The 25,780-nt window shown below is 36.6% G+C and overlaps 1 protein-coding gene and 1 pseudogene across 3 annotated transcripts in view; both read left to right on the top strand.

Moving 5' to 3' along the window:
- The window catches only part of RGS13 (regulator of G protein signaling 13), a 28,766-nt gene extending 17,178 nt beyond the window's left edge, over positions 1 to 11,588 (top strand). For all 3 annotated transcript variants that reach the window (XM_037812476.1, XM_037812483.1, XM_037812487.1), the window contains 2 exons: positions 10,142 to 10,308; positions 11,372 to 11,588. In XM_037812476.1, coding sequence (XP_037668404.1) covers positions 10,142 to 10,308; positions 11,372 to 11,557 — 353 coding nt within the window. In that variant the 3' untranslated portion in view covers positions 11,558 to 11,588. The remainder of the gene's footprint in view (positions 1 to 10,141; positions 10,309 to 11,371) is intronic.
- A 4,873-nt stretch (positions 11,589 to 16,461) lies between these two features.
- LOC119511887 lies at positions 16,462 to 22,217 on the top strand (annotated as a pseudogene).
- The last annotated feature ends 3,563 nt before the right edge of the window (positions 22,218 to 25,780 follow it).

Raw genomic sequence — 25,780 nt, 5'->3', positions numbered from 1 at the left:
ATGTATACAGCAGAAATCAAAAGTTCAAAAAAACAACTAGTAGAATCTATGGAAATGAAAGGCACAACACAAGAAATGAAAGACACAATGGAAACATACAACGGCAGATCTCAAGAGGCAGAAGAAAACACTCAGGAACTGGAGAACAAAACACCTGAAAGCCTACACTCAAAGGAGCAGATGGAGAAAAGAATGAAAAAATATGAGCAACGTCTCCAGGAACTCAAGGATGAAACAAAGTACAATAATGTATGGATCATCAGTGTCCCAGAAGGAGAAGAGAAGGGAAAGGGGGCAGAAGCAATAATAGAGGAAATAATTAATGAAAATTTCCCGTCTCTTATGAAAGACATAAAATTACAGATCCAAGAAGCGCAGCATACTCCAAACAGAAGAGATATGAATAGGCGTAAGCCAAGACACTTAATAATCAGATTATCAAATGTCAAAGACAAAGAGAGAATCCTGAAAGCAGCAAGAGAAAAGCAATCCATTACATACAAAGGAAGCTTAATAAGACTATGTGCAGATCTCTCAACAGAAACCATGGAGGCAAGAAGGAAGTGGTATGATATATTTAAGATACTGAAAGAGAAAAACCACCAACCAAGAATCCTGTATCCAGCAAAGTTGTCCTTCAAATATGAGGGAGAGCTCAAAATATTTTCTGACAAACAGACAATGAGAGACATTGTGAACAAGACACCTGCCCTACAGGAAATACTAAAGGGAGCACTACAGGGTGATAGAAGACAGGAGTGTGTGGTTTGGAACACAATTTTGGGAGATGGTAGCACAACAATGTAAGTACACTGAACAAAGGTAACTATGAATACGGTTGAGAGAGGAAGGTGGGGAGCATGTGAGACACCACAAGAAAGGAGGAAAGATAACGACTGGGACTGTGTAACTTGGTGAAATCTAGAGTATTCAACAATTGTGATAAAATGTACAAATATGTTCTTTTACGAGGGAGAACAAGCAAATGTCAACCTTGCAAGGTGTTAAAAATGGGGAGGGATTGGGGGAGGGATGCAATCAGCAAAAACTAGAGACTGTAACTAATAGAATCATTGTATTATGCTTCCTTTAATGTAAAAAAAGCAATATACCAAGGTAAATGCAGATAAGAGGGGGGGATAGGGGAGGCATGTTAGACACTTGACATTGGTAGTATTGTCTGATTCTTTATTCTACTTTGATTTAAGGTTATTTTTCCTTTTGCTGCTTCCTAGCTGTTATTTTATTTCCTCTTTCTTTTGCTTCTCTACCGTCTTTGACTCTCCCTCCTGCCTTGTGGAAGAAATGTAGATGCTCTTATATAGATAGTGGTGAAGGTGGTGAACACATAAATGTATGACCATGCAGAAAACCATCGATTATCTACTTGGGATGGAATGTATGGTGAGTGAACAAAACCATATTAAAAAAAAATGGGTTGATGACAAAACCTCGAGGGCAATATACTGAGTGAAATAAGCCAGACACATTAGGACAATTATTGCAGGGTCTCACTGATAGGAACTAATTACAATATGTAAACTCACAGACATGAGATATAAGGTACCAAGATATAGGATGAGGCTTAAGAATGGGGAGTGGTTGCTTAGTATGAGCAGAATGTTCAATTAGGATGAACTTAAATGTTTGGAAATGAACAGGGGTATTTGTAGCAAGATGTGAGAATAACTAACAGCGCCGAATGGTGTGTGAATGAGGTGGAAAGGGGAAGCTCAGAGTCATATATGTCACCAGAAGGAAAGTTGGAGGTCAAAAGATGGGAATGTGTAAAACTGAATCCTATGGTGGGCAATGTTCATGATCAACTGTACAAATACTAGAAATCGCTTCCATGAACCAGAACAAATGTATGACAATACAATTAGAAGTTAATAATAGAGGGGCATATAGGGAAGAACTATATACCTATTACAAACTATATACTACAGTTAGTAGTATTTCAACATTTTTTCATAAACAGTAACAAATGTACTATATCAATACTAGGAGTCAACAATTGAGGGGGGTTGGTTAGGGATAGGGGAGGATTAGAGTTTCCTTTTCTTTTTTTCTTTTTTCATCTTTCACTTTATTTCTTGTCTGGAGTAATGAAAAGTTTCTAAAAATCGAACAAAAATTAAGTGTGATGGATGCACAGCTGTATGAGGGTACCCAGGGCCAAGTGATTGTACACTTTGGATCTTTCGATAATTGTATGGTATCTGAACAATCTCAATAAAAATGAAAAAGTTCGGTGAAAAAAAAAAAAAGAAAAAAAAAAGCCCAGGACTCTTCAAACTGGAAAGGTCAAGACTGAGAAATAATCAAAATCTATAATGCCAGGAAATCAACACAGAGAGCTCATACTCAGATTGACCAAATCTCAAATTATGAGAATAGGGGAGGTCAAGCGATATTTGAGAAAAGATGTTTAATATAAATAAAAGGAAGTTTAGTAAAACCACAACTGTCTAACTTCCTTAGATATTTCATTCAACCCTACCACGTGCCTGGTAGATGAACAAAGGGGTGAACAAAGCTTACCGTGTGCTCATATGCTCCCTCTAGAGGGAGGAAAAAACAAAAAAATTAATGATTCATTCCTGAAAGAGGCAAGTGCTTTGAGAGAATAAAACCACATGATATGATAGAGACAGGAGCAAGAGTTCAATTTGACCAAATAGTTAGAGAACTGTCAAGAGAGGGTAAAATTTGAGCTAAGAGCTGAACAATGAGAAGCAACTAGTCATATGAGGTCTGGGGAAACACAGAACCTGGGACAGAAGTGAGGCTAATGTCTTCAAACAACTGAAAGAAGTCCAATGGGATAGGAACATAGTGCCCTGTAGGTGACAAAAATTACCTTAAACTGCAAGTAGCAAGACATAGTGTGTTTTTTAAAGATCCCTCTGGTTCTCTTGTGAAGACTAGAAGCAGACAGACCAGTTAGAAGGCTGTTGCAGTAGAACAGGTGAGACTGGAACTCATTGGGGAAGTCAGGGCTAGGACGAATTAGCATATAAATCATAAAGCCATGGGGCTATGAGACCTCTTAGAGGGAGAGTTCAGATAGAGAAAAGCAGAGATCCAGAGATGGAGTCTAAGTGCACTAAAATATTTCCAAGTCCAGAAGAAGAGGAGGAGTCAGTCAAGGAGACTGAAAAGGAGCATCCAATGAGTTAAGGATGACCATATAGTGTAATATTATGGAAACCAAAGAAGAGAATGTTTCAGGAAGGGAGCAGTGAACTCTGTCAAATGTTGCTGAGAACTCAGGTAATATGAGGAAAGAAGAGTGACTATTGGATACAGCAATAAGGAAGTCAGTGGTGCCTTGGCAAGAGCAGTACCAGGAGCATGGTGGAGACGGGTGGGACAAGAGAAAGTGAAACAGATAATATAGGTGATTATTTACATAAGTTTTGCTGTGAAGGGCAGCAGAGAAAATTGCAATAGCTGGAAGAGGCATGAGGTAAATATTGGAGTCATGGGGTCAATAGTTGTTATCATTTTTAATTGGGAAGTAATGGAAGCATAGTTATATGATGATAGTAATGAACCATTAGAGAGAAAGAAACCAAGACATGGAAGAGAGTGGGGATAATTGTAAAAGCAATAAAGAAATGGAAGCAAGGGAAAAAGCAAAACTACTTGGGAGCTGGAAAAGAATTGTTTGGCCAGCCTAAAAAGGAACAGGGACATGTTCTCCACTCTAATCAAGAAGGAAGTTACAGAGGGCAGGTATAGATACAGATGTTGGTTGATTTGGTGGAGGGAAGATGAAATCTCCATCCATGTAAGTCTGTGTTCTCCATGAAGTTTGAGGCAAGATCATTGGCAGAAAGCTGAGGAGAGAGTCTGCTGGCATTTTAAAGATGGAGAAGGTGTGAAATGGGAGATCAGGAGAGTCTTAATATTAAGGAAGGATAGTACAATGACTTGGCTTTGCTTGCCCATTTAAAATTTGCAGTGATGATTTCAAGTGAGACAGCACAGCTTCAGGTTCAGGATGCTTCAGCCCAGATAAAAAGCAGACACATAGTTGAGTCACTCCGGGTAGAGAGCAGTTCTGAATCTAAGAGGCTTTGCATGAATGTTTTAATATTGGTTGAAATCATCCTTGGGCATATATGTATTTTCCTGTCTTTGTAAATTATCACAATCAAGTACAAACAACTTTGTAAATGCTGGGTTGCATAACATAGGAACAGCAAATTGCTGAAAGCAATGAAAGGCACGGCTACACATTAAGGAACTACCTAATGCTTGGTCAGTGCATCTTCATTTCATTAGGGAACTAGGCGGACATTAGAAATTACTGACGGATGTTGCTGACTCCTCATGTGCATCCTGATCCCAGAGGCAGAGATTCTATGCTGCTCACTGGGTACTGGCAGCTTCCTACATCATCCTTCCCTCTAATCTCCACCAACCACAGCTGTTGCCATGGTTCCCTTCATCAACCCTCATATTATCTACACTGCCTGCCTTGTCTCAGCCTTTTCCGTTTAGCTTTTTTTTGTCTTTGCTTACTTCTCATGCACTTATTGAACTTCATAGAAAAAAAAAAATGAAAACAAAAAACCTGGCCTTTTATGCACATCTCTGTTCAGCTGGTGCATTTCTTGTCTTCCCCCAGAAAACCAAGCAGTAACAGTGCTCCAGGTATTATCCCCTGGTTTTCAGTACTTCCTGAATGCTGAATAATTAGGGCCTGCTTCTTCACTTTTCAAGTCTATGGGAAGTCACTTTAAAAATGTAGAAGCATAAGGGATCCAAAAGCCTTGATTGGCAAACATTTATTTATTCAGTACAAGCTACTATCAGGCAGCACATATAAAATGAGTAAAGCTGCAGTCCTAATCCTCAGAGTGTTCACAGGCAAGTGGCAAAGTAATAGAAGTAAACTAATAATAGAGTAGAGTGTGGTATAGAGGGGGATAGCGCCAAAATTAAAATAGGTGTGTACTAGGTGCTATGTGTCAATTGACAGGAAGCACTTATATAAACTGGGGGTGTCAGAGAAATTTTTTTCACAAATCAAGATGCCTAAGCCATCTTGAAGATCAGGGTATAAAGCTTCCACACAGAAGGAAGAGTATATCAGCAGCTTGGGTGCCACATACTGCTTGGCCAGGAATAACACACCCGGAACAAAGACTGTGTGTCCAGAGGGACAAGAGAAGGTGCTGGAAAGGTAGAAGGTGCTGAATCTAAGGAGCCTGGCAGCTGCTGCCAAGAGGTCTGGCTATCATTCGGGCAATCAGAAAATGTTGAAAGGTTATAAACAGAGGAGGGTCTTGGCCAGATTACTGTTTTAGAGATTTAGAGATTTTTCTCTAATAGAAATGCAGAAAATATTGAAGACATGATCGAGGAGATGAACTGAGACTTTTTCAGATTAAATTGTTTACAAATATACATCATAAACAAAAATAATATTTGAAATATAAATAGAAGATATGCAATAAATACGTCAGAGCAATGTCGTTAACATAGAGAGAGATCTGAAAAATTCAAGAAAACTAACACTGCAAAAGAAAATAGACAAAAGATTTGAAATTCACAGAAAAAATAAAAATGGTAAAGAACAAAGAAAAAAAGTTTAAATGTTAGTATTTTAAAAATATAAATTTAACCAAGTATAAGTCACTGGTTACCTGAGCAGATTGGAAATGAGGAGTGAGTAGACACTTCTACACTGCTGGTGGTAGTGAAAAGTAATCAAGTCTTTCTGAAAGCAATTTTACAATATTTATCAAGAGTCTCAAAAAATATTACATCTTCAATCCAATAATTCCACTCCTTTGAATCAATTCTAAGAAAATAATAGGAGATTCAAAGATCTGTAAGCCAAAATAATCAAGGTAGAGTAATTTATAACAAAAAAAGCAAAACAATATAAATGTCCAATAATAGTAGGGTGGCTAAATATATAATGGCCAAGCCCTGCAATGGGCTATTTGGTAACCATTAAAAGTAAAAAGGAGAACACGTTTGCTCAATAATATAAAGTTTGAAACAGAGCTGCAAAATGCTTTCACAATATAATGCCGATAAGGTGATTTGTGTGTGTGCATATGTGCTTGTGTAGATCGATGAACGGTAGCTTGCTAGGCAGTTCGACATGAATAAAAGATTGAAAACATAAAAGAAAATATATCAAGAAATTAACAATGGTTGTTATCTTTATTAGAAGTTTTTGTATTTAAAACCAATCAGTAGTATTTTAAGCTATCTTCATAAAGCAAAGAGAAGTTAGGAGAAAAATCAGAGAAGATTAATATCCTGAAAGCCAAACCAGACAATTTTAATAAAACAGAAAATTTACTACAAAACCTCACACACAAGCTGGTACATGGAATTCATTATCTCCAGTGATTCAGATTGAAAATAAAATGGATTTCAAATTGGTTTATCCACATTTCTAATGGAAGATTGGAGCATTTCTCACCTTTAGAATTTAATGTACAATGAGTCTTGCTGCCTTCAAGAAAACCTAATCCTGGAATAGATGGGCCACTGTTCTAACTAAGCCAAGAAAAATCTCACATTTCACTTCTGCATCAAGAATACTGGTATGTGTCATCTTGTGTGTCATGGAAATACTAATTTTGATGACTAGTTTTAAAAGAACAAGCTAGAGTCCCAAAGGCACCACTCTCATTCTTCAAGGAAAAGGCATATGCTATGTATGACATAGACCTCTCAATTTAACCTCTCCTTCCATCCTCCCAGCTTAAATGAGCAGTTCTGCTGTTTATCCCTTATTCACGCTGCTCAAGCAGAATCATGCTCTCTTGAGCATAATGCTCAGGAAGAAATATCATTTAAAACTTCAGAATGGACTACATTGCCTGATTTGGAAAAGATTTTCCATGTAGTAATTCACTTTATGAATCAATTCCAAATCCTGAGCAATTCATCATTTCTTACTTTAAAATTTTTTAAATTACTAAAATTCCTGAAACACTTTTATACAGATGCATTTTCAGCTGTTTACTTGGGTGACTTGCAGTTTACTCAAACAGGAATTAGCTTCTTATGGACAGAATTGTGTAAAAGGTACCAATCACCAGAGGTTACTCACTCTACACACCAGAATCAATCTTAAATATCAGGCAGGTTCAAGCAACCCAGGATAGCTTTCACCAGGTTATGATGTAGTAACAAATGACACTAAAATGTCAATGGTTGACAACAAAAAAGTTTCATTTCTCTCTCATTACCCAACTAGAGTCTGTTCCAGCTCTACTCCATGTGTCTTCATTCTGGCCTTTGGGCTAAGGGAGGAGCTCTTTTAGAATGTGCCATTCTCATGGAAGGAGGTGTAGGCTTGAGGGAAGAGGGGAGAACATGGTGGTTCTAAAACATTCTGCTTGGACCCTATATGGCACTTCTGCATGTATTTCATTGGCTAAAAGCAGGTCCAGTGGCCAAGGCAAAGATCAATAGGGCATGGGAGTATAATTTTCCTACAAGATGGTCAAAGAAAAACTGAGAACAATACTATAATCTTCCACATAAGAATCTATGTATACATGTATATTGCAATGCATGAAACTCTCCTTAAGCAGAGGATGTGGGCATGCTGAGAAGTTTTGAACTATCATTTGAAAAGAGAATCTATAAACATTTTACTGTATGATTAAGCTCAACATAATAAAAATATAAACACATTCTGAATTCTATATCTTGGAATCTAATCTTGATTTCCAGGTCATCTCCCTCTCCCCACCTATCTATCCACTCAACCATCCAAGAAGCTAATAAAAATGATTAGCCTGTGTGGCTGACCCTCATTCCAAGATCTGTAGATTTTATCTGGTATCTTATTCTTTCCCTTTGCCATAGCTTATTTCTTTATTTCAGAGTCCTTGTTCTCTTTTCCTACTGAAACATTTACTCAGACTTCCTCTAGGTACAAACTATATTAATTACCCTTATTACAGAACTCTGTTTCTTTCAATACGTACTGAGAAATATTGGCTACCAGCTTCACTTGTTAAGCCAGACATGGATTTTTGTTTTAATTTGTATTATTGTTTTAGTCTTCCCTACCCATTCAACTACTTTGTAAACACGAGCACCAATTGCTCTGTGTTCTCTGTCCCCAGCTTTCTGTGCCTATGATGAGGCCAGACACGTTAGTATCATTTAGTAGTGAAAATAAACTTCTTGATTGAAATGTGTATTCCCCCATTGGACAGGAATGTATGTAATGCATAGCACTTCTTAGATTACATTTCTATACATCCTCCACCTCCCATCTAATCCTCCCATCAGATGTACCTGTTGAACCATCTCCCACCCAATGTCATGAAGGCTGCACTTGCTCTCATAATAATAGTAGGTCATGCTCTGATTTTGTGTATTAGAGGGGATGTCATATTCCTTGTAGACTGCCAGTCTTTCCCAACCCTAATGCCTCCTTAGATGAGGCCTGCCTTTTTTATTTTTCTTAAGTACAAAGTACCTTATTTGTTTTCTTTTATTCTTGTATCACCAGTGGCAGAGCCTATGGAAGCCAAGGGGTCAAGGGGCCTGGCTCTTTATTTCTGGGAAACTCAATTTAATCTCTTAAGTGAAGATCAGGGAAAATATGATTTTACTTACCATTACATTCTATTGTGATTATCATTATTTCTAGTACCAAATAATGATAATAACCAAGACACTATTTATCAAACCTCTTTGTCTACAGTCAGTCTCCAAGTGGTCACAAATTCAGTGTGCTGCACGTATTTACAATCACATCAGTTGAAACTTACATGCTGTTTAATCTTTTAGCAATTCAGTTGCTCAGATATGCCAAGAGATTTCCTAGTGACCAAAAGAAGTTCATAGCTCTCCCCCAGTGCTCATCCTGAGAATAATTAGTTCTCTCCAAGATTCTGGTTGATGCCTGAGATTTATGAGGGCAACCTTAACACTCATCCTCAAACACTAGCACCTAAAAAATAGTACCTCAATTAGAAAAGCTCCTCCCACATTGTTCTAGTTTGCTAGGCTGCTGAAAACAACATACCAGAAATTGGTTGATTTTTACAATAGGAATTTATTAGTTTACAAGCTTAGAATTCTGAGATTGTGAAAATGTCCAAATCAAGTCATCAAGATGATACCTTCTTCCTGAAGACAGGCTGCTAGTGATCCTGGACTCTTCTGTCACATGGCACAGCACATGGAGACATCTGCTGGTTTCTCCTTTCTCTTCCAGGTTTCCTTGCTTTCAACTTCTTTCTTCCTTGACTTTCTCTCTCTGTCTGAATTTCATTCTCTTATAAAGAACTCCAGTAAGAGGATTAAGACCCACCCTGAACAAGGTGGGTCACAACTTAAGATTCCACTCACCAAAAGATCCTACTTACGGTAAGTCCACACCCACAGGAATGGATTAACTTTAAGAACATACTTTTCTGGGGTCTGTACAGCATCAAACCATCACACACATGTTTGCCCTCTCAAGTTAGAAAGGCAGTTTTAGGCAGGAACTGAAGATAACCATCTCTGGCATCAAGTATCACTTCTCATTGTGCTTCGCATATCCTGTCCTGTCTAGATTCTGAGATATGAATTTCCAACACATGGCTTAAATTCCATTCTTTTCCCAGTCTTTATTTCTGATTTAAATCATAAACCATGAATATGAAGCTAAATTTTTATTTATCCATGATCTCCTGCTCTGACTGGATCTTGAGAAACCCTCCAGGCTGCACAAACTAATCAACTTATCACTCTTAACTGTCTTGGATATTTTACTTCCAACCTTCACCTGCCTCTTTAAATTCTAAACCATGCTCTTTCTCTTCAGTGTGACAGAGGTTATGTCAGCTTCATGATCAGGGCTCTATCTACACATCCAGCTCCTTGTGACTTCTTCTGTCTCAGGCCATCCACCCGGTAGGCATTTTATTCTAAATAACCACTAATAAAGGGATGACCTCACCACAGATGACATTATTAAAACATGCTTCTGACAGCTAGACCAAAGTGTGTCACATATAATATTACATCATATTCACTTGTTAAATAATTTGGGAGCTTTGATTCACACTTTTGATTTAAACTACATTAAGTATTGCTCAGGTTTTTATAATTTTAATCCACAAATATAAATGGATTTTCCCACTACTTTTAGATGGCCCAGTAGTCTATGCAGCATACTTAAAAATGGAGCACAGTGATGAAAATATTAAATTCTGGATGGCATGTGAAACCTATAAGAAAATTGCCTCACGGTGGAGCAGAATTTCTAATGCAAAGAAGCTGTATAAGATCTACATCCAACCACAGTCTCCTAGAGAGGTAACTAAATACAATGACAGGAAATGTAAATCAGTGCATCCTTGGGAGGGCACTAATATCTATCAAGCACCTATTATGTACCAGTCACTTTGCATCTATTATCTCCTAATGCTATAAAGTCAATACTGTTAACCTTATTTTACAGATCAGAGACCTGAGAATCTGTGAAGTTAATTGACTTGCCCAGTGTCACATAGCAGTTAGGTGGTAGTTAGGATTCCAAGACCCAATTATCTTAAATCCGGGAAAGGTAAAGACAAAAAAGAAGTCTTTTGAAAAAGAACTGACCTTGCCAGAAGGAACTACAGGTACCATAAATAGGCATGCTGACACTCCCAGTGGTGTTGGGTAAAGTCAGCACCACCACACCAGAGTTCATTAGTCATCTTCATTTAATGCTAGCAAGCCCAAAAGACATTTACAATAGTAATACTCAAAAAAATAGTTATGAGTGAAACAGGTGCAATGAGACTGTTCCTAGTAGAGAAAGTGAAGAATGAAAATTCCCATTAAGGAGCTACAATAGAGGATGGTATAAAATGTCCTATCACTGAGGGCAGTCGTATGTCATTGACTTGTTCCCTAAAACTCTTGCCTGAAAAATTCTTGGTTTATTGAAATAACCACTTCCTTCCTCTATTTTGCCACGTCTCCTCACTTTCTTCCCATTTCAGGACATAGTCAATCAAACTGACATTCATGACTATTAAGAAAGATAAATTTTAAAATAACACCAACTTCCCTTTTCCTTAAAAGAAATCTCCATCTCATAAACTTCCTTGTTTGTAAACTGACATTAACAAACCTCTTGCATCCTCCTAAGTAAGCAATGGTTTCTGAGATTTCCCTGATCTCGGGCCTCATGTTTTTCCCTCTAGGATATAGAGGTGTTATATTAAAAAGCAAGGAGTTTATCTCTTATAAATCTTTTTAGATATCTACAAAACTGCAAACAAATTGCCCTATTCTGCTGAAAAGAGGAGGGGGGATAAATTAATCTTTCCGTTATGTTTCTATCTTCAATCATGCCTACTTATGTTCTACATGTAATTTCACTTTTCAGATTAACATCGACAGCTCAACAAGAGAAACCATCATCAGGAACATTCAAGAACCCACTCAAACATGTTTTGAAGAGGCTCAAAAAATAGTGTATATGCATATGGAAAGGGATTCCTATCCCAGGTTTCTAAAGTCAGAAATGTATCAAAAACTTTTGAAGACTATTCAGTCCAACAACAATTCCTGATTACCACTTGAAAGTTTAAATTGAAGACAGCAGATTGATCTTTTAATTTACAAAACAACAAATCAGAAATTGAGCAGGAATGAAATAAAAGAAATCAAACTATAAATTGATTTCTAGTTCCCAAAGAGATACAGATCCCCAAAGGCATGGACTCTAGAATTCTTATAACATGAATAACATGATTTAAGGCATACCTGTGTAGATCAGTTAATATAAAAGGCAAAGCAAGATCTTTCTTCATTATACGCCAACATTATAAAGCTTTTACTGAACTAGCCAAATAATGGATGCTTTCCTCTTAATGATATTGTGTTATCATAATACAGAAATCAGTTCTTTTAAACTTATAACCATATGAATTGTGCCTCTGCTTGAATGTATCATATTTAATGTTCTTAATAACTTTACTTAATAGACAAACTTGATAGAGTATAATCAACTTGTATTCTTCCATGAGCAATATCAAAAAGACGTGTTCTTGAGAGGTATTTTACCTATAAAAGTTTTCCCACTTTTATGTTCATAACTGAACTTCCAGATCACATACATTTTCTACATGTGAAAAATTCTTTATGATTGTAAGCTACTAAAATGTATGACTTTCTTCATCTCTTCTTTCACTTACATTGTTAAGGTTAGAAAAATTTCATTCCTATATTTGAGATTTTTCCTCGCAATGTGGATTCATCTCATGATCCTAATAATCAATAAATCCAAATATAAACTAAAGACATATAAATATATGAATATGTTTCAAAGTCACACTAAATATATTTTCTAGCAGTTGCCAAGGGCCTAACATTGGCATATTACATCAGTGAGAGTACAATCTTTTTACTTTCCATAGTTTTCCTGGAAAGTGTACGCAATTTAACATATTTATTTGACATTATATCTCACTGTTGCTTTAAAACCGTATTAAGAGTCCAGGATTCAATACCTATATTCAGAAGCTCAATATAACATTTATGAGTGTAAAAGCTGATCTATAGTCTTTTATACTCAAAAGATTTTAGAAATTATAAGACACTTAATTTTGAATTCCTGAAGGAAGAAAAAATTCAAGACACAATTTTTCCCCTTGGAATCATCTGTAAATATTCATAGTTTCTCTTGGTTTTGGAAAGTGGTTTGGAACAGATTTGACCATTCATTGAAACAAAGCTCTCCCTCTTTTCCTGGTGATGCATTAATTCTCAGACTACTGTATTCTTTATTCTATGAACATTACAATTTATTGGTACCTAGAAGAGTAAATTTTGCTTTGTTTTTCTCTTTAAATCTTCAAAACCTGAACTTTGACACACATAGACAGTCTTCTAAATGTCACACATGTTGCAGATGTTTGTAAACTATGAACAATCCCTGTCTCACTCCACCCCCCCCCTTTAACTGAGGTTATGTAGTTTAAGATCCTCTTAATTGAATAATATTCTATATCTTGTTCATTTTTCTTGAGACACATTTAAATTAATAATTATTTTAATGTTTATCAAATAGTTATAAAGATATATCCATATTAATACATGTGATGAATTTGTTTTATCCTTAGTACTTTGCTATTCAAAGTTAAAACCATATTACTAGACCTACTTTTGAGATCAAAATATGAATATATATTTATGATTTTTTCCATTTTTGTATTTACATTTTCAAATTCTGGAGATATGCAAGATAAGTCTTCTTTGTCTCTGAACAAAAACAAAGTTTTACCTTCCAAAAGAAGATAGTGACAGAGATTTCTACAAGCATCTTGGCAGAGATGAACACTTTCCTATTTATAATTCTTCAGTCACACCATGGTTTCATGAGCTGCAAAGGGATTTTTACCAATTTTGGAGGAATGATTACAGAAAGACACAAGAAGATTTCTTCAAGGACATAATAGGATGTGATTTGAAGAAAATCTAAGACCATACTACTCAAAAATATCTTCCCCATATTTTCACTACTGGTCATAGAAGATGAAAAATGAAATCTAAATTCAAGATATAAGTAAAGAAGTGAAACACTAGTGCTAACACTTTACCTGTTGCCAAGCATAAAAGAAAACTTAGGAGTATAGGATGCAGGTATAGAGTTGTAGGTTAGGAAAATATCTAGGCTGAGAGATTAAAGATATCAGGACATCTAGAGGGCACACACAAAAAAAAGACTTGGGAACTTGGCATACAAATAGAAAGGGACTGTTTGTAAGAACCTCCCTATGTTGTTAATAGAAAACCAGAGGGAGAAAAAAAATAGTTTAAAAATGAGGTATTCTAAATTGCTAATTATATATTTTAGTAGGAAAAAAAATGGATAGCATTCTTATAAGAAGAAATGATCAAGTATTAAATTCCTCAATAAATACTCAATTGAATTTATAGAAGCATTAGTTTAATAAAAATTTACCCAGCTCCTATTGAGCGTGGATATTGTACGTACAAATATTAGGTAGGTAAGGTTTCTGCTCTCAAGGAATTCATAATCTAGCAGAGAGATGAGAGATACATGACCTGATAATTTAAATACAAAATAATAATGGCCAAGGTAGTCAAGTATATACACTGCTGTGGGGACACAGCAGAAGAACCTACCTCTACCAGGTGGAATCTGAGAAGAGTAGAAGAGGTGATGCTTGAGATGTGTCTTGAAGAATAAGTAGAAGATCACTCAGAGAAGAGGAAAAATCAGCATGGCCTGGAATGCAGGATGGAGAAAGGAGAATCTTTTGGTAATTAGGAAGATTGAGAAGATGGCATTGGCTCTGGAATCAGATCTAAGTTGAATCCTGGATTCAATAATCAGCAGCTCTGAGAATTTTAAGCAAACTGCTTAATTACTCTGAATCTTGTTTATTTTTATCTGTAAAATTATAATAACTATAACATTAATAATATCTACTTCCTAGGTTTTTGTACTTATAAAGTGCATGTAAACATATAAAGTTCTTGATACTGCATTCAATTAAACTTAAACATATTATTAGTTGCTGTAAAAGCCCAAATGTGAGACAATTATATTCTGAACTATGCAAATATGGAAAAGGGAGGTATTTCTGAAGGGAAATTGTGCCCTGATCATATGTGGGGATTGAGAGAGTGATCAAGGCTGATCCAACATTTAATTTGAGTAGCAGGGTGATTACAGATGTCATTAACAGATAAAAGGAGCAGGAATGAGGAAGAACATCTCGAATGTGAGATGCCTACATGCCCTAAGTGGGACTCCACACAGAGGTAAAGAGCAGAAAGGTGAATCTGGAAGCTGTTACCATGACTGAGTCATGGACTGGATGAGCTCTTACAGGGAAATTGTGCAGAACAGAGAGTAGGAACCCAAAGGATCCAATCAAACCTTAAGAAATAAAAGAACACATCAATGACACTTTGATTCTCATTGTAAGCTCATCACCATATTTATAATAATGATAATGATCATGTACTGGTTTTTTCTATGTAGCAGGTATTATACTAACTGTTTTAGATATGTTATTCATTCATTCAACAAACAGTTGTTGAGCATCTACTGTCTACAAACTTGGTCCTCAGACATGGAGAATCACCAAAAAACAAAGCAGAAAACATGCCTGCCCTCGTGGAGCTTATATTGTCTTTAGGTAATAAAAATATTATCAAACAAGTAGAGTTACATCAGATTATAATACATGTTATAAAGAAAGAAAAGCAAAATAATATGACCAAGAGGACTGGGGTAGGGGGTAAGGGATGCATTGGAGAGAGTGGTCAGGAGATCCTCTCTGTGTAGTTCCTATACTCCTCCTCCCATTCCCCAATTCTACTCAGGGGAGAAGAATCAAAGCTTTGAGAAGTTAAACAATTTTTTTAAGTACTCCTGGCTAGAACCAAGATTTTTCTGACTATAATATTTAACGTCTACAAGTACTGCCTCTCACAGCCAAGCCAAATGTAAAGTAAATGTATAAAGTTCTACTAGATACATAAATATGTATCCAATAGGAACACAGTCCCCCTCCAAATTCAAAATGCCATTATCAACACAGAATATTTTAATATGGAAGGTTGTTATTATGGCTATCCCTAGTTACTGCTGCTGATAAACTCACATAATTTGGTTTAAAACATCACTGATGGTTAGGTCTCCTCTGGAAAGAGGATTTACCAGGAAATAAAAGCAATGATGCCCAAGTTCTAGTAATGAGATGAAACTCTTTGTCTTTAATTAACAAATAAGTTGTTTAAGCCAGGAACTGAAAAACTTATTGGGTAGTCAGTATTGATGGAAGGAAAGAGAGTTGGAAGGAAGAAGGCGGAGGGTAGAAGAGTCAGCCTACCAGCTTGTCAGAGGTGAGAGGCTGTGGTCCTCCCACTCAGTATCCCAGGGCTGTCCCCACTGTCCAAGATGAAAGGTGTGCAGAGGAGATCCCAGGCTGGAGCTACCCCAGCCAGTACCAACTGGGAGCACCTTCCGTTTGAGGCCCTGGGGGAGCAACTGTGGGCAACTAGCTAGAAATGTCATTAGAAACACCAAAAGGCAAAGAAAGTAAGTGCTGAAAGAATTCAAAATGCAAAGCCAAAGAATTAAGAGGCAAAAAGAGGAAGAAATCATGAGGACATGTCGTTGAATTTGAAACAAACAATGTCTTTCTCATCTAATGCAGTTTTTGTCTGCCTGCCACACATGCAGCAGCATTTGCCTCTTCCTAAGACACCACCCAGAATCTGGCATTTACCATTGTCCCCTTGCCCTACAATCTTGTTTAAAATGAGAAACAAGTATGTAAGAATTTGACCAGGGGCATTTTCAAATGTTAACAGCTTATGGGCAGAATGTCTTAGAAAGAATAATAATTCATTTCCAAAAATCAATAATGGCTTCATAGTACATGAGGAACTTTGATATACATTATTTTACTTGATCCTCAAATGACCCTACTAGAAATGCATCTTTATCCCTGTACAGAGGCAGACAGTAGTGAGACCGAAAGACTAGGACCTTTAATGCTACATGGGTCAGTAGTTGAAAGATTCAAGCCCTACAAAAAAAAGGACCCTACAGGGGTAATAACGGAACCTGAACTACAAGTAGGTTGCATGAATTGAGTTAATGGATGCAGACGGTAACCCAGTACCCAGCAGATAATTGTGGTCCTAAAAATAGGCAGCTATTAAAAGACAGCACATGGTATGAATGTAATACACCTTGTGAGAATCAAAATAAAAGAAAGCAGTAGTTAAGATATGAAAAGAAAAACAAAATGGAATTGTTCCGGTTTGCTAATGCTGCTATTTTACACACCACCAGAAATGGATTGGCTTTTATAAAGGGGGGTTATTTGGTTACAAAGTTACAGTCTTAAGGCCATAAAGTGTCCAAGGTAAAGCATCAACAATAGTGTATCTTCACTGGAGAAAGACCATTGGCATCCAGAAAACCTCTGTTAGCTGGGAAGGCACGTGTAGCTGGCATCTGCTTGCTACCAGGTGGTGTTTCAAAATGGCATTCTCCAAAATGTCAGTGTCAACTTTCAACGACCGTCTTCAAAATGTCTCTCTAAGCTGCAGCTCTAAGGTCCTTCTGTTTGTGAGCTTGTTTATAAGACTCCAGTGAACTAATCAAGGCCCACAATGAATGGGCGGGCCACACCTCCAAGGAAACATTCAATCAGAGGTCACACCAAAACCAAAGCTGTCACTCACAGTTGGGTGGGTCACATCTCCATGGAAACAACCTAATCCCAATATCCTACAAGATTGGATTAAAATATCATGGTTTTTTTTTGGGGGGAGGGGGAACATAACATATCCAAACTGACACAGGAACATATAATGGGAAATAATAGGGATAGGAGAGTAAACTGAGTATTCACAGTGCCTCTCAATTTATTATGTTCAAATGTATTCTGCATTAATATTTCATTAAATCCTTAATTCATGGGAAGCATTGGACTAGTTTCAAGCAATGTGCAGAAGGCAAATAAAACATGGTCCAAACCCTCAATATATTCAAGGGCTAGAAGGGAGAAAAGATAAATGATTAAATAAGGACAATGCAGAAGAGAGCTATGATAGTAAATAAGCAGTGCTTGTAACAATTACCCCTCTCATTAAAGAACTTCCATTCTTAATAAGGAGAGGAAACTTTTCAATACAAGAAAGGAATATGACAGATCTATAAACATGCTTAGTTTGAAACTTATACTTTAAAAGGAATGGTATACAGAAAGGGGTGGGAATATCTACTGGATAATTTAACTTCTTGACAGGATTACACCTCATCTTGCTGCTTCTAATTAAGAATGCATTTAGCTATATCATTAGACACTTAGATGTGTTTCTCTGGCAGCACTTGTAACTGAGTTCTTTTTCACAGGCCTCTGTGAGTGAGAAAAATAATAAAAGACAGTTAAGGAAAATATAGTCTGTTCTTGGGCTGTAATGCTGTCTGATAGCACCCCAGCCCTTCAGTGATTTATATGCAAATTACAACTCCAACTCTAAAATTGGAGTGTACGTGCTAGTTCAGTTTTTATGTGTCAGTTTGACAGTTTGTTTCTAGAGTTGCCATAAATGAATGTTATTATTAGCTTAAAGAGTTGGTGATAAGTCTCATCATTGCTTATTCTTTGAGAAGAGGGGAATAAAAACCAACAAGATGCTGAGGTTGTTTCCAGGAAGAAACTTGGAAGCTACTAGGTGCCAGGCACTGTGATGGGCATTTTGCATTTATTAACTCTCACAATAAAAGGGTAAAGAAGTTATTATCAACTACATTTTAACCTTGAGAAAGCTAAATTTCAGGGAAATTAAAAACTTGTCTTAGCTCACTCAAAAAAATTAAGAAATCAAGCCAGGACTACAACAAAGGACTTTCTGACTCTATAATCCACACTTTCTCCCTACATCAAATAGAATTTTGCTTATTAAAGACTAAAATTCCAACTTTTTCCAGTCGCATGCATGCAGGTCAGCCTCTAATATTGAGAGGACTCTCATGTGACTGAATAATGATTGATTTTGAGATTCTGACAATCTCAAAAGAGCTATGATCATATCATACAAAGGATATCGTGAAGATGGTTGCAGTCATTATCCTAAAGATATAGAAGTGAGCAAGTTCTCTCTATGTAGTATGCAAGTAGTAATTTAATTATGAATACTCTAGGAAATGAAACTTCACAAAGGCCAAGTTTTAAGAGATACCTGTCTGCACTCAAAGGCAGAAAAATGCTTCATATAATGCCAGGACCAGGACAGCTTTTCTTGCTCATTAGACGTATTCTGTCACCCACCGAAGCTTCAACGGTCATCAGCATTCCCCAGCCTAGATGTCTTACCTGAATTCTGGATCTGAAAAGCACAATGGTACCCCTTTTTAGAACCACATTTTTGTGCAGCCTTTTTGCCAGTTGTTGTGCTAAAATATTATATTATGATCACTTATCATCCCAATAACTCTGCAAGGTGGGTGAGCTGAGTCCCATTATTCAGATGATGAAACTGTTACTTAAATCACAAAATGAACAAATGATGGAGCCAGGCAGAGAGTCAAGCCCAGGTCTTTCTGATTCCAGCATAGATTCTCAGGCCTCCAATCCCTACTGCCTTTCAGTAAAACCCTCAATTTCCACTTTTGGTTTTAGAGTCTTCTTAGGGTTTTTGTGTCCAGAACTGAATACATCATTTCTCCTCACTCCCCATCTCTGCAGGTGATGGAAGAGACAGACAAGTATTCAGAAAAGAACTCTTATTTCTGCAACTGTATTGTAAACTTTTGGTGGGAACTGACTAGGTATATTATCTTTATATCCATCATAGACCTAATCAGTTATTTGCAATGAGTAAGTGCTTGTATTAGTCATGGTTCTCTAGGGAAACAGAATCATATGTTAATATGAGATTTTATAAAAGTGCCTCACGCAACTATGGGGATGTATGAATCCAAATTCTGTAGGGTAGGCTGCGACTCTGATGAAAGTCTTTGATGAACTCCCCAGGAGAGGCTGACGGGCTGAAGAAAAAATGAAAGTTCTCTCTCTTGTCCCTTAAAAGTCTTCAACTGATTGGATTAAATCCAGGGGATTGAATTCTCTCATTGTGGAAGACACTCCCTTTATTGATGTGATCAGCCACAGATGCAATCAACTGACTGATGATTTAAAAAACCAGCCTTCTGGTTTATTAACCAGCCACAAATGTCCTTTCAATAAAGGTTAGGCCAGTGTTTGCTTGACCAGATGCCTGGACACCGTCACCTGGTCAAGTTGACACATGAGCATAACCATCACAGTGATAAAAGCATATTTTATTTAATAGCATATCCTTTAGTGACAAAAATAATAATGTCTTTTATTAAGCATTTACTATGTGTCAGGCACTGTGCTGATCACTTCATGTGGATTATCTCATTTAAATTCTCATGTGTTTGTTTCTATTATTAACTTAATTTTATAGATGATGAAAGCATGACTTGAAGGTGGCAAGTAACTTTTCTAGACTATATAACAAGAGGTGGAAAAATCGGAATTTGGTTTTATTCTCTATGCTAAATTTCTACTCCTAGGAATCTACAGCTAGTACTTCCTCAGAAAGATAAAATTTTATCTGATTCTCAATGTCATTGTTTTAGGAAAAGTATTATTTATCAATAACAAATCTCTGTTCAAGTAACTATATCATCCATGAGAAGACACACTGAAGACTCCAGAAAGAAAAAAGTGGGCAAAGTTAAGGTCACCTTGTGATTTTAATAGGGTAAAGTAATTTTTTAGGGAAACTAAATCACACTAGTAGAAAAAATACAGCATCAGAACTCTACAATAAATTACAATGATTTCAAAAATAATCAACAAAGATTTCTAAATATGAGAATGAGGAAATTCCTGAAAAAACAGCTGGGCAGTTAAAAAGTACATGGTTAAACAACCAATGTGTCAAAGAAAAAATCACAAGGGAAATTAAAAAATACTGTAAGACAAAAGAAAACAAAAATGCAACATACCAAAACATATGGAATTCAGCAAAGTCAGTGTTCAGAGGGAAATTTATAGCTGTAAATGCCTACTTCAAAAAATTAAAAAGACCTCAATTTCATACCATGAAGATCTAGAAAAAGGAGAGCAAACTAGACCTGATATTAACAGAAGGAAGGAAATAAAGATTAGAGTGGCGATACATGAAATAAAGAATAGAAAGAGAATTCAGAGAATCAACAAAACCAAAAGTAGGTTTTCTGAACTGACAAACTAGTTAGACTGATTAAGGAAAGAGAGAAGACACAATTAACTAAAATCAGAAATGAAAGTAAAGACATTATATTGACATTACAGAATAAAAAAAGATTATAAGAGAATACTCTGAAAAATTGTATGCCAACAAACTAGACAACCTAGATGAAATCTAGAAACCTAGATAACCTAAAAACATTCAATTTATCTAAACTGCCTCAAGAAGATATAGAAAATCTTAACAGACCAATGTTTGGTGAATTTACCAAACATTCCAAGCATTAGTGGCCGGGCCGGCTTCCCTTCCGCACCCTTTCCGCCGCAGAGGAAGGTAAGAAGACCGTGTCAGGGCTCAAGGCCGAGCTGAAGTTCCAGGCGTCAATCTTTGACAAGAACCACGAGCGATTTCGCACGGTCCCCTGGAAGCTGGAGGAGCTGCACTGCCAGTTCCGGATGTCGCCGCCGCCTGCAACGCCCGGCAGCCCGCACTCGCCGCCGCCTCTCACCCTCCACTGCAACATCACGCAATCTTAACCATCTTCTTCACCAATGAGGTTTGTGGATTCCGACGACCCAAACGTGACAACAGTGCTGGAACATCTAGAAGATACTAAAAACAATAATTCTCTTCGTCAGCAACTGAAGTGGTTGATAAGTGAACTCTGCAGATTATAGAACCTTCCTAAGCACCTGGATGATGAGATGCTAACTCAGCCACTACCCACGGGTCAGAATGGGACAACGGAAGAAGTGACTTCCGAAAAGGAGGAGGAGGAAGAGATGGTTGAAGATATAGAAGACTTGGATCACTATGGGATGAAAGAAGAAGAGCCTATTAGTGGAAAAAAGTCAGAGGATGAAGGAATTGAAAAAGAAAATTTGGCAATATTAGAGAAAATTAGGAAGACACAAAGGCAAGACCGTCTAAATGGTACAGTGTCTAGGTCAGTGCAAGCTTCAGATAGACTTATGAAAGAGCTCAGGGACATATACAGATCATAGAGTTATAAAACAGGGATTTATTCAGTGGAACTCATAAATGATAGTTTATATAACTGGCATGTTAAACTGCAGAAGGTTGATCTTGATAGTCCTTTGCACAGTGATCTTCAGATCTTAAAAGAAAAAGAAGGCATATAATATATTTTACTTAACTTCTCCTTTAAGGATAACTTTCCATTTGATCCTCCATTTGTTCGAGTGGTATTACCCATTCTCTCTGGAGGGTCTGTGTTAGGTGGAGGTGCATTATGTATGGAACTTCTCCCAAAACAGGGCCGGAACAGTGCCTAATCAATAGAATCGGTCATCAAGCAAATTAATATCACCTTAGTTAAAGGCAAAGCCAGAGTGCAGTTTGGTGCAAATAAGAATCAATGTCATCTAGGAAGAGCTCAACGATCCTATAATTCCATTGTACAGATACACGAGAAAAATGGCTGATATACCCCTCCAAAAGAAGGCGGCTAAGTGTGTCTATTGTCATATGTTTGGACCAATGTTGCTTTAAAGAAAATATTTCCAACATACAGACATGAGCTTTGAGTGCCCCTATAGCAGCAGTTACTGAAGACATTAGCTAATAGATATTTTAGTGGATACTCTGTCAACTGACATCCAATATAAGTTATAGCCTTTACATTTTGCTCATCTGAAGTATCTTGGACTGAGCAGTGGGGCCTTGACTGTATTTTTCCTGATAAATACAAATACTGGCCATTCCTTACCACTTCTCTTTCTTGAAAAGTAAAACCACCTAAGTGGGCAAGTCAGCATCAAGTTAGTAAAGTTGCAACCCGTTTTGGGTAACTTTCCTGTACTGAGCCTATGGATTACGAGGACTTGCAATATTATGTTTCATTTAGAGTCAATAAAAGTTTAATCGTTGTTTAATAATTGGTTTAGAAAATTTAAGTCTTCTAAATCACAGTAGCTTTTTCAGGTCTAAATCTAAAACCACTTTATGATAGTGCCAGGATAATGACAGGAAACCTACTCAGTAAATTAAACTTTTTCCTGGCTACGTGAAGATACGAACTGTTTCCTGAAATATATTCTTAATTGGTTACCTACAAGAGTAAAGCAAAGCAAGGCTGTGCCACTTAAAGCTTTTAAGTCGTAATTTCCACTGGGGCATCAGAGCCTTGCTGAGCTGAATCTGCTACTTGCTGGTTCAATATTCTTTATGAAGAAGAGCTGCAGTACAGAGCTTAAAGTTATTTAAAATACTGAATCATTTTACATGTCCATTTTATTCACGGGATGTTGCAATCATTTGTAAACTAATAAACTTATAAAGTGATTGGCACAAAGACAGACTCTTTGAGCAAAAGTTGCAAAGTTAAGCAAAAAGGATATCTAATTTGGAGACTTAAAATTTGTTGCCATAGTTACCGCAATGGATAACAATGAAAGACTAATGGGAAATCTACATGTTAATTCTTTTATAAAATCTGATTAAAATCAATGTACTCTCCATTTTATTGCATTACCTGAATCATTCCTGTTTGGTTGGTAATCTGTTTTTTTATTATACTCAAGTTTGATTTAAAAGTAAATTCTAGATAATAAGCACTTTTAAAAAGAAATCCAGAAGCACATTTTCCTGCACAGACCAGTTACAAAATTCAGAAGTGTTTCTCATGTGTTTGCTTTAAGATTCAGTTTTTAACTTTGTAAACCACATCAGCGAGACTTGACACTTCTGCATTACTGTATATGTTTAATTTCTTTTGGTTCTATTTTGGATAAGAGGCCAGTAAATAAGGATTTTCTGGCATTTTTGTTCTCTTGTTATGTTTACATAAATTTCTGATACCCAGTTCAGATAACAAGTGGCAGGGCAGAACTCTTTGAGGCATTAAAATTCCTTAAACCTAAGGCTAAATGTTGAATACAGAGTTGAATTCTTTAATATCCAGAGGGCCAGCAGATTGACAGCTGCACATTTGGCATGCTTTGTTTTTTTTTTTTTCATTGCCCTATTTTTGTATGCCCCAAGGAATTGAAAGCAGGGACTCAAACAGATACCTAAACACCAATGTTCATATCAGCATTATTAACAATAGCCAAAAGGTGACAAAAAACCAGGTGTCCATCAATAGATGAACAGGTAAACAAAATGTGTTATATACATATAATGGAATATTATTTAACTATAAAAAATGAAGTTCTTTACATGTTACAACATGGCTGAACCTTGAGAACATTATCCTCAGTAAAATAAGTCAAACACAAAAGGACAAATATTATATGATTCCACTTACATGAAATGTCTAGAATAAGTAAATTCATAGTGATAGAAAGTAGACTGGAGATTGCTAGAGGCTGCTGGAAGGGGAAATGGGTAATTATTGCTTAATGAGTATAGTTTCTGTTTTTGGTGATGAAAAATTTTGGTAATGGATTGTGGTGATGGGAGCACACCATTATAAATATAATTAACGCCACCGAATTATACACTTAAGTAAAAATGGAATTTTATTATATATATATATATATATATATATATATATATATATATATACACACACACATACATACATATATATGTATATAACCACAGTAAAAAGTTAAAGAAAAAAATATAGCACAAGTTATTTAAAGTTAAATCACTGTAAGAGAGAAAAATGTTAAAAACCTGCTAATAGAATCTGGAATTGGTAAAATCATCTACACATGAATCATTAATAAAAAAAATAAGGACAAAGAGATTATAAAGTACCTTGAGTACAATACTATCTGTTCTTCATTTGCTGGCTCTGAAAGACAAAGAACCTTTATAAACAAAGGGGGTATGGAATCTTTGAGGAACTATAAATAATTAGAGGTCTAATAAGACATTCTAAAACTAGTATGTCCAAAAATAAACTCTTGATCTTTCTTCAACACCTTTTCCTCCCCAGTTTCCTCATCTCAGGAAATTCCATTCTACCAGTGATTCAGCCCCAAACTTTGAAATCTTCCTGAATCTGCTCTTTCCATCACATCACACATCCAATTTTTCAGTCATCTAGTCAACACTTCCTTTGATTATATCCTGACTCCTATCACTTCTCACCATCTTCACTACTTTGACCCAGCTCAAACACTGGCATATTGTGCTTTGGCTATTGCAATTGGCTTCTAGCAGGTCTCCCAGCTTCTACCTCTCCATTCCCACCAGTCTACCCAACACGTATACACATAGCCTGTTCTCCATACAGTAGCCAGAGTGTTCATTTGAAAAATGTGTAATGTGTCAGATTATATCACTATTCAAAATCCTTCAGTGACTTCCATTCACTCAAGCCAAAAATCCAAAATCCTTGTCATGTTCTAATAAGCCCACCAGCACCCCACCACCGTCATCATCTATCTGATCTTATCTCCTACCACTCTCTACTGCCCTACCACTACCACCACCCTGCCCTGTACTCCAGACCCTGGCTCCTCCTTGCTCTTCTGTGAACTCATCATTCTCATCCCCTTCTACTCCAAGGCATTTGTACTTGCTAATCCCCTGTGTCTGGAATGCTTTCAGTTCTGGTCTCTGCTCAAATGCCTTAGGGAAACATTCTGTGATCACCCTATTTAAAGTAACATAGCTGCTGCCACCTCTTTCTATCCTAGTTACCTTATTATTCTTCATAGCGCTTGTCACCACAGTATATATTTTTTTATTGATTTATTTTCTGCTAACTTCTATTAGAAACAAACTCCCCCAGAGCAAGGCCTTTGTTGAGAAGCCTATGAGGGGGCCAACTAAGTACATATAAAAGAAATATCCTTGGTTCCAAAAAAAGAAAAAAGGGAAAAAACAAAAAACAAAGACAGCCCTCTGAAAAGAATTTAGATTTTGGTCTCCCAGATTTGTATTCTTATCTGTATTCCACCACCTTTTAATTATGCTGAATATAGGGAAATTTAGTTTCTCTGTTTCTTTGTCACTAGAAAAGAAAAGGAATATAGAGGTACAATGAAATAGGGCTGATAAGGAGAAAGGTCAGGGATTAAAAGTGAAAATAGTTGACAAAAGTTACTTCAAAAAGTTG

Source organism: Choloepus didactylus, chromosome 2 (genome assembly GCF_015220235.1).
Source record: "Choloepus didactylus isolate mChoDid1 chromosome 2, mChoDid1.pri, whole genome shotgun sequence".
Classification (NCBI taxonomy): Eukaryota; Metazoa; Chordata; class Mammalia; order Pilosa; family Megalonychidae; genus Choloepus; species Choloepus didactylus.
This window is presented reverse-complemented; position numbering and strand designations above follow the sequence as displayed.